Below are 14779 nucleotides of genomic sequence, written 5' to 3'. Positions count from 1 at the left end.
CAGCGCAAGCGCTGGCCAGCTGATCTTCGTCCCTCAGGACTGGGCTTGCAAGTGCTGGCCAGCTGATCTTCGTCCCTCAGGACTGGGCGGCGGCAGCGGAGCGCGAGCGGCGGGGTGTAGCGCAAGCACTGGCCAGCTGATCTTCGTCCCTCAGGACTGGGTGATATGCGCGGCGGCGGGGTTCGCATGCGGCGGCCATTTTAAGCCTGGGGGGTCTGAAAAGCGCGCGCGGCGGCCATTTTGTCTGTCGCACGAGGCCACTTGTGTGGCTATTTTTGGTGGCAATAAGTAGCACGGGGGGTCTTTTGTGGGCATTTAACATCTCCCCACCCCCCCCCCCTTCAGGCCAGGGTGGGTAGGAGCTCTCCTTGTCAAAGGGAGTACAGGGCAGTGCTTGGGGCTGGGTTTTCCTGCACTTTTCTGCCGCCAGTCATCTCCCCCCCCCCGCCAAGTTTATTGAGCCCGTGGGTGGCTGGGCTGTTGCTCAGGGCTGGACTGGGTTTCCTTCCCCTTGGGGCTAGAGGTTTAATTGTATTTCATCTTAATGTGGGAGATTCCGTGGGTTAGTGGGGCAATGGAGCTCAGGTTCAATCCCCGGCATCTCCAGTTACAAGTTAGGACAGTGGAGGCAATCAGGCAGCAGGCAAGGGGTAAGATCTCTGCCTGGGACCCTGGAGAGCCACAGTTGGGCTTTATAGAGAGGGACGGTGGCTCAGTGGTGGAGCATCTGCTTGGTGAGCAGGGGGTCCCAGGTTCATTCCCTGGCATCTCCCAAAAAGGGTCCAGGCAAAGAGGTGTGGAAAACATCAGCTTGAGACCCTGGAGAGCGCTGCCAGTCTGAGACAGTACTGACTTTGATGGACCAAGGGTCTGATTCAGTAGAAGGCAGCTTCATATGTTACCATACTGATTTCAGCTGGTAAACCCTATTCAGTGAACCCACCCTCCCCCTCCTCAGGGTATTGTGACGGCTGGCATGCATTGGGGCCGTTTTGGGACCGGCTTCGCCTTATTCTGCCTCCATCCTTCCTTTCATGATTTGGGTGGCTCACATTAGCATAACTCAGTGACTGCTTGGTTGCTGTGTGGGCTATCTTGGTCACCGTTGTGTGTACCGCTTGGTGTAAGGGCAACACTATGGCACCCAAGATGGGTTAAGGAGGGTCCATGGGTAAGCTGCTTGCCTACCCGTCTCGTGGGCGGGGTCTGCAGCCAGGTCCAGGTCCAGCTGAGGAGCAGGGACAAGGGGAGCGAGTCCAGGTGGCCATCATCAGTCAATTGGAGGCATTAGAACAGTAGAGGGTCGCTGTTGAGGCTCCCATATGGGAGGGGCGGCGCCGCGCTTTGGGGCTGTAGAAGCGTTTTACTTTTGAGGGGAGATGCTGGCTTGCATGTCTGCCTTACAGGGTGGTGCGGCGGGGCCAGACCCATGGCCAGAACCGGAACAGGATGACGGCCCAGGCGAAGGCCCGTAGGGCGAGCAGGCGATCGGCGGCGTGCATGGAGGTAGTGTACCCCAGACTCCGGACGGTGTTGGGACGCCCTCGGATTTTGGGGGTAAGGTATCGTTGCAGCAGACATCGGGGTGGCCTGGGGGCCTATTCAGGTGCCTCCCCTTCCCCCAGGGGTGGGGGGAGGGACTTGGGGCGCAGGGCAGTCCGGAACACCCGCTATGCATTGGGGTTCGCGACTGCCTTGGGTTTGGGCCCTGCAGGTTCCGCCCCACAAAGGCCTGGTTTAGGTAGCGTTGGTTTCCAGGCACTTGGTCAGCGGGCGGTCCTGGCGGCGATGCCTGCAGTTCTCACAGTGCCGCCCCCCCAGGGGGTTCTGCCTTGGGGTGGGCGGCAGTATGCGCAGATGCAAAGGATGTGACCAAGGGGGCAAGGAGGCGGGTGGTTTTTACCCTCCAAATCCTTATGCCAGTATATTTTTGCACATACTCCCATATGGCGACACCTTATTTCCTCTGGGAGATCATTTAACAGCTGTTAAAAAAAAATCCTTCGTGGAGAGTAGGTAGACGGGTTCGGCCTACTTTATAGAGAGCTCAAAAAGAAGAGCAACGATGTGCTCGTCGAGAAGGGAAAAGAAAAATTAAAATGCAGGCTGAGAGGCAGGTTTGAAGGTGCCCAGTGTCATCAGATCTTAGAGGCTAAGCAGGGTCAGCCCTGGATGGTACTTGGAGGGGAGACCACCAGGGCTATTTTTGAAGGGTGGATAGGATGTGGGCAAACTGGTTGCCCGGCTTTTTATTTTATGCGGGCGCCATTGCTAGGGCTGCCCGCTTTGTTTCATTACATGGATATTATTTACTGGGTGCGGCATGGCTGCAATATGGCGAGGCCTTCCGCATGAGGGCCGCCGCCAACCCAGGGTTGCCATGGGACCAGGTCGGCCTGCAGCTTTTGCTGCAGTTGATGTCCCCGGCAAAGCCTCATGGGGGATAGGTCCGATGGCGGATTCTTGGCACAGAAGCAACAACGGCAGCTTTATGCAAGGGCCCGCCTCATGAAGGGCCAGCCGGTTTATTCCCGGCTGTTACGTTGGGAGTTCGCTTCAAAGGGAGTGCGCCCCAGAAAGCCCTGCAAGTTCAAACTCAAATGCCCACTTTGTAGCGGGCCTCATGCCCTTTCCGCTTGCAGCAGGTCGAGGCCTCGGCCTGGTGGTAGGGCCTCGGTTGCGATGGCGCCAGTCAATAAGACCCCAAAAAAGGGGCCCAGTCCCATTCGGCTGAGGGTACTCAATGGTTTATTGAGAATATACCCATGTAAAGCGGACGGGCAATATTTGTGGATAGGGTTTTTTCTTTTGGGTTTAGGATCCCCTATCAGGGGCCTGGGGGCCCCCTGTTTTGGCTTCTAACCTTCGGTCAGGGTAGGTCTTGAGCACATAGTCAGGGCCAAGATCTCCAGGGAGTATCAGGAGGGCAGGGTCCTTGGACCCCTTTGATACGCCGCCTGTATACACATTGCGGGTATCTCCCCTGGGGGTGGTGCCTGAGAAGGCGCCTGGGGAGTATCGCCTCATTTGTTACTTGTCCTACCCAAAAGGGGCTCCGTCCATGAAATGGTGCTCAGGGCGGTACAACTCTTTTGGCCAGGTGGTCAAAGTAGTACGTGGTTGGGCTGTTGGGGCCAAGATGGCGAAATGCGACATTAAGTCCGCATTTCGTCTTTTGCTGTGCATCCCAAGGATTTCGAGCTCCTGGGTTTTTGCTCAGAGCAAATTCTATATGGATCGCGCCCTTCTATATGGATTGCCCTCCCGAGGGGTTGCCCGGTATCCTGCCCTGCATTCGAGCGCGTCAGTTCCGTTGTGGAGTGGGCGCTGCGGGACTGGACCGGGCTTAATGATTCAGCGCATTGCCTGGGTGACTACCTTTTTGTTGGTCCTGTGGGCACGGGGCAATGCGCCAGGCTGTTAACTTCCTTTCAGGACTTAGCCATCGAGTGGGGGGTACCGTTGGCACATGAGAAGACTGAAGGGCACAGTTCGGTGCTTGCCTTTCTTGGCATTTGACTGGACTCACACAAACAGGCTTCTCGGCTGCCGGAGGCAGAAGTAACGGAGCTTAAGGTCTGGTTGGCGGCCCTGATGAGACAGCGCAAGGTTTCGCTGCTTGATTTGCAGTGGGTGGTGGGTCACCTTAATTTTGCATGCAGAGTGGGGGCATCCGGTAGGGCCTTTTCTTTGAGGCGTCTCGGTGACGCTATGAGTCAATTGCCCCTGGATCTCTGGTAATCTGGGAAGCTGAAGCCGGTATTCAACTGGCTCTTGCGCCTAGTACCAGAAGGGTTCAGGATAGAGTGGTTTCCCAATTCCGGGTGGAAAGGAACCGCTACGCTGCATGATGGCTCGCCAATCTCGGCGGCTCATATTAGGCAATTTTGCGTGTTTTGAAAGAGAGAGGTCTGGGGATGAGCATTATTGGGGGCCGACTGGTGGAGTTGGCCTGTAGTAGTAAAGCTCATGGGTTGGCGAAGGATACCCACTTGTAGAGGGGCATACGACGGAGCGGCTTCCCAATTCTGGGCATTTGGGGGTACCGTGGGTCGGCTGGATAGTTGGCTGGTCCCGTGGCACAGGTTATACAGTCCCCCTTTCGGGGCTGCTCTGCTTCATGCGGCCTCGTTGATGGCCCTCCCCCTTTTTTCGGCGCTATGTTTAGTGAGTTGGTTATGTAGTTTATGAATGATACCGCGGGGCAGGTGCCCCAGGCCCGGGGCGTTACAAAATTGGTTGGCCTGTGGCGGTTGGCAGCTTTGTTAAAAAAAAAAAAACAGGTGCACCCGTTGGTCACCCAGGAGGTAATTTTGGAGGGCGACGTTTTTTTCGCCGGTTGGTCATTATCTGTTCTGACAATTTTCTGTTTTTCAGGTGCTGTGGCTCGTAGTGAGAGGCATCGTATCCTCATCTGCGGGCGCAGCAAGGTGTTCTGGGCGGCTCATCAGGCCGGGCGCTCCCCAACAGGCACCCAGCTGGGCTTCAGCGATGGGCTGTTGGAGAATGGCTGGGTCGTTGGGGTCTGTGTTGGCCTGGGATTAGGCCATTGCAGTGCGGAGAGAGGAGGGCACCTTGTCTGCACATCTTGTCATCCACCTGGGCGGTTTTAGGGGAGCACCTATGGCCTAGCACCAAGTGTGCAGGTGGTCTGCAAGAACCGTAGATGGGCTATACGGCTCAATGCGGGGACTGCAGATCACGGACAGCCTCACCCGAGCGGATCTTTCCATGGGGGATTGATGCTCGCCCAGGTGGTGAATGGCTTGGGGCCTGGCCGCTCAGCAACAACCCGAATCTTGCGGGCTTGTGCTGGGGGCGGGTGGCTCGCCCTTTGGACAAGGCGGGGTCTGGGGGTGACCCCAGGGCTTGTCCTTTGGCTGGTCCTAGTATGGGCAGCTAGATCGCCAGGTAGGAGTTGGAGGTGCCCTTGCACTTGGGAGCTTAGAGCACGCTAGCCGCAAGGCCAGTAGGGCCCTGGAGAAAGCCATGGAGAATGGCTTGGGATTTCTCTCCCTCATCCGGCCATGTATAGGCTGGATGGGGTTCATTTCAGAGTTGGGTAACCGGGCCTTTTTTCAATGAGATACGGCAGGGTTTGCGGTCGGCTCTGGGCCGTCCGTTGGGGCGCTAATGCCTAAGCAGAGGCTTGGCAGTGGCAGTGGCTGGAGGATGTTTTGGCCACAGGGTTTGCAGGGGAGCACCTATGGCCTTGCACCATTGGTGCGGGTGGTCTGTAGGAACCGCAGATGGGCTACACAGCTCAGTGCGGGGAATGCAGATCACGGAGAGCCTCACCTGGGCGGATCTTTCCATGGGGGATTGATGCTAGCCCAGGTGGAGAATGGCTGGGGCCTGGCCGCTCAGTTACAACCCGAATACGGCGGGTTTGTGCTGGGGGCAGGGTGGCTCGCCCTTTGGACAAGGCGGGGTCCGGGGGTGACCCCAGGGCTTGTCCTGGTTAGGTCTCATCCCTGCCAGTTTACAGGTTAATTAATTATTTAATAAAGCGACCCGGTTTTAAACCCAACACTTTGTGTCTGTCTCTTCTTTCCGACTGGGGGGGCAATTATTTTATACATTTTCTGCAGATGTTGATGACATACACACATCTGTTTTGTTGAATTGTACACATACTTTATCCACATACTTTCCAACTTATCAGTCACAAGTTTTTTAAAAAATTAAAGCTGATAATCTTGGGATACTATACATTTTAACAATTTTCATGTTTTGTATATAAGAGAAGAATAGCAATAAAAAGGAAGGATCTGGGACTGTATTATTCTACAATTATGTGTAAATGCTGGAAAAGCAGCAAATTTGCTACTGGATACAAACTCTATTCTGAGAATCTGCTTTTTTCCTTAAAACTTTCTAGTTCTTACAATCAAGAAGATAGGGACAGGGCTTATTTTGTAGAGAAAGCCCAGCAGGAACTCTTTTGCATATTAGGCCACATCCCCTTATACCAAGCCAGCCGGAACTGCATTCCTGTGAGTTCCTGCTCAAAAAAAAAGCCCTGGGCTTGGAAGTATGTGGGCAATATCTGGAGGCATCTCTGAAGCCAAATGGAACATTTTTGATTTTTCATTGTTCAAGGGAACTTTATAGTGCAATTCTAAGCATTATTCTAAGTCCATTTGGCTTAGACTGAAGTAATTCTGTTTGCAGCTGTATTGTCAATACCCAGTCCATCTCCTTGCCCACTTCCATCACCAACACAACCAGAATAATTTATGTACATAAAATATGCTTAATCAGTTTGATTTATGCCAGGTGCAGAATTATGTTTTTAATTTGGGTACCCTGTGATCAATGGTAAAGTCACTATTAGATACAATGGAAATGGAAATGCAGTGACATTGGCTTGGATTTAGGCTTTTGGGAATGGGAAAAAAATCCTTACTCTTCCATGGATGGATCAGGCTCTGTGGAAAAGAGTTTACACAAGAGGGAAGATTATTTGGGGTGATTCCCTTTTGTTGCTTCAACCTTCTATGCTGCATGGCATATTTTGGGGCAAAGGGCTGAGGATAAAGCGCACTTTTGCAACTTTGCTAAATTCATGCTTTTCTTGGAAATGATGGTGGCAAGCCAATCTGGAAACAAGCATTTCTAATTTTTTTTTAAGTCTCTTCCAACTATTGTAATTGTGGCTGTAATAATGAAGCAAAGGGAGGATACAGGAAAGCCTGCTTTCTGTAGCATCTAGCAGCTTCTTTCATTTGTCCTTAATTGAAGAGAAAGGTGAGATACAAATGAAGTAAATTGCTCCACAGAAATAATTACTTTCCTGTTGTATATGAAAGACATGGAATTGCTTGTATTCCCTCTTTGCCTTGGTACTGTAATATTTGACCTGCCTATTGAAGGAATGAATTATCAAGTTCCTTTTAGGCCTTATTTCAAATTCAGTCAATTTGCTTTATTTGTTCCATGTTGGTTTTATGCCAAGGGAACCCCTTGTTTTATTGTAGCCTCACATAGCATCTGTGTTTATACTTAATGCAAATCAAACAGACGGGAGAATAGAAAACAAGCAGGGTGGCTGGTCATTCTGACCTTGGTCCTTGCTATCCAGTCAGCTGGATCCTGAGCCAAGTCTACATTAATCACAAAGGAAAGAGAAGCAGGTTATCAGTTGTATCAGTTGCTGTGCAGCATGCTGCAGCTCAACAATATGTTTGTTGTCTCTCATATGGTAGAAAAGTGAACCTAAATAACTGTTTTTGAGGGTAAACTACAGTGAAGGATTTATTATCGAATTGTTGAAGGGAAAGATCCTGCATTTTTCACAGAATGAGGCAAAGACACCTGGGAGTGATTAGTAGCAAAGTTCACCAAACTTCATATAGTTGGTTTTTTAAAAGAGTAAATGGTATAGCTGTTTCTTGAGCCTGTGTTGACAGATATTCCCCCCGGGCAGGACCAAGAAAAGAAACACGTGGCAAGGAACTGGGCATCATCCAGAAACCAGATTAGCAGAGCTTTGCACATCATTTTTAATATTAGAGAAATAGATGAAAATCTGTGTTAACCTTTTCTTTCCTACTTTTTTTATTCTGCTTTGGTCTCTTGATCCTGTAGCTAACTTGGAGTTCCTCATATTTCAAGTGATTATACTACACTTTTAAAGAAATTGGGTGTTTTGGCATATTGAATTTTGTTCATGTAGGTCACTAGCTTTGTGATGTGTCTCTTCAACCTTATTGTAACATCAGAAATAACACAGGGTTTGGAGTTTTTTTAAATGAAGTTTTATCTTGACACAACAACTTGGTTTTGAGCTTGTTTGTACGTGCACAAAATCCTGCCATGCACACTGTCCTGAGGCAATTGCTCTTTATACAGGTTGGCCGCACACCACAGTTCTTGGTATGAATTGCACACAAATGACATGTTATTGGTTCTGGTGATTATTGTTATTTGCTAATTATCTTGTATTTATCACTGATAACTGGTTGCTATATCAAGGTGAGCAATCAGGAAATAGATATCTTTTGGGTTTTTTAAAAAAATATTTCCCCCTTAATGATGAAAATGAGGATGCAATTTGATTATTCACCAAAAGCAGACCATGACATTATGGGGTGAATTTCAAGTTATGATATTTGTCTTTCTGGCATTCTAAAATCTTAAGCTTTACTGGCAACCATATTCAGTTTGTTTCTGATATTTACACTATACATGCCAATGGGCATACTAAGATACATACTATCTATGTATCCACACACCATCTTCACAGTCCACCTTGTTCGTCTGATGAAATGGGCTCTACCCTATGAAAGCTTATACCATAATAAATAAACTAGAACTGATTTGTATGTTGTATTCTACTTCTTCCTTGCACATTTGGCAGTTCATATGGTACTATTAGACATGTAATGTAGGCTTCAACTTCAGTGAGAATTCTGGTTAGAAGTTGAACTATGGAATTGCCCGCATCCTTTCAACCTTTGGTATTCTGTTCATGCTGTCATAATAGTTAATTCATGTTGCAGATAAACCATATAACGAATGTTGTATAGTTGTAGATAGATTGATGGATTAGTCCTAGGGATACCTGGGTCCACACTCAGCCATGAAAGTCAGTGGGAGCTCCTTCTAGATATAATCAGCCTTTCCTTCCATGCCAAGAGATTTTATCTCTTCTGTTTTTCCACTCCCTTGTGGGTCAAAGAGTCATTTCCTGAAATATCCAGTAAGATACAGTCTAGCCTTTGCACCTCCAAGTCTCTGACCGTTTTCGCACACAGCTTACCACAGGGTCACATTCCTGTTCTCTTTGCAGCGTCCGTCAAATTTCCCATTATCTGCGCCAAAGTTACAGGAAGTGCTGCGGCTTTTGCGTAGCAAACGTAAACCACTAAACCCCTGTTTACATTTGCTGCACAAAAGCCGCGGCACTTCCTGTAACTCTGGCGCAGATAATGGGAAATCCGACAGACGATGCGGAGAGAACAGAGAACATAGTAAGCAGTGTGCAAAAATGGTCACAGTGTCAGATTCCAATTTAAGATGTGAGCTGATAATTTTATTGTCTCCAGCCAGATGGTGGGTACTTGGCAAGGCTTGAGAGCAGTTGATTTCCCCCTTCCTGCTTGTCTTCAGCAAGGAGAGAGAAAACTTTTCAGATTCAATGTGAAGGTTTTATCTAGCCCAAATACGGTTGCCAACTGTGGATTGGGAAATACCTGGGGATTTGGGGAGTACAGTGTAGAGGGAGGGGTTTGAGGAAGTGGGGGATCTTAGTGGGGCATGATGAGTCCATCCCCCAAAGCAGCCATTTTATCCAGGGGGACTGATCTCTGTTGCCAGGGTTTCCACCTCTGAGTTAGGAAATACTTGGATATTTGGGGGTGGAGCCTGGGAAGATTAGGGTTTGGGTAGGGATCTCAGCAGGGGATAATGGCATAGATCTTACCCTCCAAAGTAGCTATTTTCTCCAGAGGAACTGTTCTCTGTTGTCTGGTGATCAGTTGTAATACCAGGAGATCTCCATCTGGAGGTTGGCAAATCCAAGCCCAAAGCCCTACATAGAATGCATGTCTGCAGATATACTCTTCCACAGCCCTTGATAAATGGTTTGACATTCAGGCAAGCACCACATCACAAAATCTATAGGAATTTATTTGAGATAAAGTACAGATGGACAGAACTCTGGATCTGATCTTCTTCCTGCTGAGACGGATGGAAGAAATATTGAGATACATTGTCTAACAGATGAATCTGCCAATCAAAGCTTTCTTTTCAAAACACAAACAAAGTGAGGCAGTGTTCATATTGGAAAAATCTATGTCTCTTTTGTGGTTGCATTTTACCCCCAAGTGTAAGTAAAAGAGAAATGAATTTCTCAGTCTTTCAGTTTTATATTTCCTTTAAAATACTTAGCAATTAGGCATGCAGTGCTGTATTTTCTTTTGTCAGGAACACATTAAAGGCAAGGAAGTGGGCAGTGAACCATGGAAAAGTTTACCTTAACATGGCAGGGGGAGGGGGAAGCTTAAAAATCTGTGAAACCCTTTTTGTTCGGGTTTTAGGAAAAACAATTCAATAAACATACGTTTATAAAAATATTTAAATATCACCATTCCTGAGGCATCTTGTAACAATGAAGAAATGACCAAATAATTTCAAAATCATCCAGGTTATGGGTTGGATGCACCAGCAGACTTCATGGAAAATACTGGCAAAACAGACCCCCAACCATTACTCTTCCCTCATGCAGTCTATCCTAAAAAAAATCTTCTCTGAGGATCTGGCAGAGCCTCACAAGAAAATATGCTGTAGGAGTGAGTTGCAGAACTGAAGGGGAATCAGGTAAAATAGCCTCTTCCAGTGACAAAAGCCACAAGTGGAAAAGGGATTTTATTGATTCCCCATCCCATCCCATCCCATCATTAGGGCTTAGCCAGCCAGCAACAAGAGAACTGCACCAATTCATGGAATAATAATAATAATAATAATAATAATAATAATAATAATAATAATAATAATAATAATAATAATAATAATAATAATAATAAAAATAGTCTCTTCCTTTGAGAACGCACGCATAGCTGGTCTTGAGGACAAAAGGAGATTGAGGAAGAATCGCACTGCTACAGCAGCAACCCCAAATCAGACTTTTCCCTGCAGCCACTGTGGCCGGACCTGCCTGTCCCGCATTGGTCTTGTCAGCCACCAGCGAGCCTGCAGCAGACGTGGACTACTGCACCCTTCTTAAATCTTCGTTCGCGAAGTCAAGCCGAGAGAGAGAGAGAGTTAAAAGATAATAAGTACCAAAGAAAAATGTTTTATTTTCTGAGACATATTTGATAGTTAATAAATAAATTTCTTGTAGGACAATTGGGACTTACTTCCATCTTTATTATGTGGTACCCTTGGCAAAAAATGCAAAAAACAAATCTTTGTTCTATGGGGGGTGGGGTTCCTGTTGGTAGGGAGGGACCATTAGGCCTGCTTAGGGTGGGTGTTCTGCAAGCCTCAGATTGAGTGGGAGCTCACAGGAGCACAGCTCCTGAACCTTTCTGAGAGTTCCTCCTCCTCCTCCTGAGAGTTCCACCTCCTTGTCCATTGAATAGTATGTGCAGCTGCATAACAATCCTTGGATGAGCTCCACTACATATTTTCATACAAAATGACCCCTGGTGTTCTGTAAGAAATGTTGAAGCTTTTAGACAATAGACTTTTATACAACTTTAGCAGAAGCAATTAATGAATTGCTCTGGCAGCTGATACTGACAACGTTTTAACTTTATATATTTTAATTTAAACATTTTAACTGATTTATAATTGTGCTGACAGGGCTTTTTTTGTAGACAAAGCCCACCAGGAACTCAACGCTCAACAAGAATTAAAACTCGCCATTTGGATTCTAGTGACTGTATTGTATATTATACTATATTTTTAAATTGTTTTGAACTGTCAAATAGTTTTAATGGTTTTATTGTATCTTGTTCTTAATACTATATTTTGTCAATTGTTGTTAGCCGTCCTGAGCCTGCTGGGGGAGGACAGGATATAAATGCAATAAATAAAATAAATTTGCATATTAAGCCACACCTGCTGATGTCACCATTGTTTCACATAGGGCTTTTTGTAGAAGCCCAGCAGGATCTCATTTGCATATTAGGCCACAACCCCAACACAAAGCCAGCCGGAACTGCATTTCTGTGTGTTCCTGCTCAAAAAAAAAGCTCTGATTGTGCCTGTTAACATTTTGCAAACCCAAGAAATGTCCAAGGGACCCCCCACATTCAGAGGCAGTCAACCTCTGAATTCTGGTGCCAGGAGACAACATCAGGGAACAGCCTCAGCCTCTGTGCCCTGTTGCTGGCTCTTCCAAGGAATTGGTTGACCACTGTGTGAGACAGGATGCTGATCAGGCAAGCCTCTTAAGTTCTTAAATGTGGGATATAAATATTTTAAATAAATAAAAATTTGCTTATATAAATTTAACACAAATGCTTAGTTCTGCTCTGCTCAAGGAGTTCAAAGCAGACAAATTCTGTGTAAAATTCACCAAATGTTTCTGTCATATAAGCCGTGTCAAAATGCAGGGAACATGGGCTATGTGGTGAATTGTACCCTGTGTTTCTGAGTGACCAGCTGGCCAACTGAAACTTGTATAGGATAAGAAGTACTTCTCTTGCGTCAGATGCCATCTCCATGTGAAGTCCTTGGCCATGCTTAGGGGGAAAAGAACTACCATTGCAAGGAGAGTTAGTGGATAAAAACAAACAGATTGCATAAGCAAAGCATAGAAATGTCACAAACCTGCCTCTTGCATTTCACAGCCTTATAAGCTGTGGGTGCTATCACACAAGAGATTTGGCCTGACCTAGCCTTGCCTCCCATTCGGATTAAGTGTGCACGATCACACAAGCTCATCTGCTCTCCATGTGAGTATGTGTGAGTGCTTCAAATGTCATCTTTATGCATCCTGTGGATTCTAATCCATTAAAGCAATCTGTTATTGTTCCAAGGGACATAAGGCTATTGTCTGTTGCAGTAGAAGAGCTATTGTGCTGCAACTTTTGTCTGTGCAGGATAAGTGGTAATAATCTCCATAGTTATGCTCTCCATTTGTTATGAAAATAAGTTAAAAGCTGTTTCCCTATGGAAATGACTCTCTGTGTAGCCTTGATTGCTGCTGTCAATGCAGAGGCATTTGCAATGGTAGCAGGACATCTATACAGAAGGTTTCCTGGCATTGTTTCAGCCCTCCATGGCTGCCATTTTCTCCTTGCTATTGGAGGGCTTTTCTCAGGCCTACAAAATTAATAAAGAGCTATAACACTATAGCTTTATAACAATCTATTGCAACATAGTACTACTTCCCAGCTTTCATTTTTAAAGAAATATCTAATCCTTTTGGTTGCAGAGCTATAAGGAAAAATATGAAGCCAGTAACTTTCCTCTTAGAATCAAAGGGCTAGAGAACTTCCATTTTAAAATGAATGCTGGGACCTAGGACATTGTTGCAATAAAATATTAGAATGCTATAAGATTATAGTGATATAGCTATTGCCAGTTTTTAAAAGGGAGGAAATGGCTGCCACAGGGACTGAATTGTAAGAGGGTTTTTTTTAAAGTCCATATAACATCAAAAGGTACTTTGACTACTATCTTTCTGAAAGTATTCTATTAAACTATGTTTGGGAAAGACTGCAGTAGGGTGAGAGAAAATGGACCAAATGAAGTGTGGCCTCCCTCTCTTTGCCAAATGCAGAAAAAGGGCAAAAAGATGCACTTCAGCTAAGTAGTCTAGCTGCTGTCACTTTTCACTTCCTTTCATTTCTCCTATATAAATCTAGGTGAGTGTATGCATGGAATCTGCCTAGGCAGATAGGTAGGCAGTGGAGCAACTTGTTTCTATTAGTGTAATGCAGACTGAGCGTAGGGTTGTCTAATTCTTCAACTTACATTAAACATACTGAGCACAGTTCAAATGTGATTGTATACATTTTTTTTTACAACAATGGTCTTCTATGATAAAAAAAATATCAAATTTGAAGTAACCGTCCATATTTTGGGGCTAGTGTGATGCAGTGGAAGCAGAGTTCAGGACTGTAGACAATGTAGGGCTATTGGATTCACCACCCATGTGAGGTACTGGTCCTTCTCATCTGAATTTGGCAAAACCAAGACTTTAAAATTGATTACCTTAATGTAAGGTTGGTTATGGAATAGGAGAATATATGTTAGAAGTGCCTATAAATGCTCCAGAACTTACCTACACGATCCATCCAACTCTTCCTACCCCAAACTTTCACTGGTGAATTTTTCAAGACCACTGTAACCCTTATGCTTAAGTGATCCTGAAACACACACTTCAGCTGTTCAGCTACTGTGACTGAGTTAACTCCTACCTTCATTTATTTAAGAAATGTGTGAAAGCATCTGAACTTTAAAATAACTAATTTCCCTCCGCTTACATATTTCGGCGATTCAGTTATAAATACTTTTAAAAATGCTCTTGGGCTTGGCAAAAGTGCTCTAGACATTTTTTTTAGTTATGGAGAAAATGCTGGCTTTCATTCATATCTCTGATTGGTGACCTGGAAATATGACAGCAACATCTAGCCAAAAAAAAAAAAAAGCTGGCTATAGTCCTGACCCATCTTCTACATAACAGATAAGGTATTTATGCCACAGGAAATGTTTTATGAATGCTCTTATATAAAAAAATAGGCTCAATAAAAGATAACCACCTTCCTTGTTTTTCTTGGCAATACAGATTAGTGCAAGTTCTTAACGTACAATTTTGTTTGGCTGTTTCTATGGATACCATGCTGTAGAAAAGAATTAATGCTTATAAATATTGTACTTTTAAACTAAACAAATAGTAAAATTCACACAAAACCCAGTAACACACTTTTAATGTTTTTTTTTAAAAAATAATGAGAATAGGACCAAGCTTATATTCTGTTTTATTATTTTCTTGTTCTAGGATGGGTCGAAATATTCATCCTTCTCTTGTTAGTCCGCTGAAAACAGTAGGTACTCCCTCATTACTACAGAAACACAACTCACCATCACACAGCCAGTCTCCAAATGGACCACAGTTCTCAGCAAATAAACCATACACGCAGTTTCAAAACCAGTCTACGCAGCAGGGACTACAAGGTAACTCTATACTGTATTTTTATTTATTTATTTATTAGTGCAGTGCACCAGAAGTCATGCATCTCAGACACATGTGCAAAGCCACCCTAATGATCAAACTGAACATTACAAGTTCTGAACACATGTTATTACATGGTGTATTTTC

The 14779-nt window shown here is 45.6% G+C and overlaps 1 protein-coding gene across 1 annotated transcript in view; it reads left to right on the top strand.

Moving 5' to 3' along the window:
* GLIS1 (GLIS family zinc finger 1) overlaps window positions 1-14779 on the top strand; it is a 511250-nt gene that overhangs the window by 476175 nt on the left and 20296 nt on the right. Inside the window, exon 9 of the mRNA XM_060231864.1 lies at window positions 14459-14634. Within this exon, the coding sequence (XP_060087847.1) occupies window positions 14459-14634 (176 nt within the window). The remainder of the gene's footprint in view (window positions 1-14458; window positions 14635-14779) is intronic.

This window comes from Heteronotia binoei, chromosome 2 (genome assembly GCF_032191835.1).
Source record: "Heteronotia binoei isolate CCM8104 ecotype False Entrance Well chromosome 2, APGP_CSIRO_Hbin_v1, whole genome shotgun sequence".
Taxonomy (NCBI): Eukaryota; Metazoa; Chordata; class Lepidosauria; order Squamata; family Gekkonidae; genus Heteronotia; species Heteronotia binoei.
The sequence above is the reverse complement of the archived record's forward strand: the minus strand, read 5'-3'. Positions and strand labels throughout refer to the sequence as shown.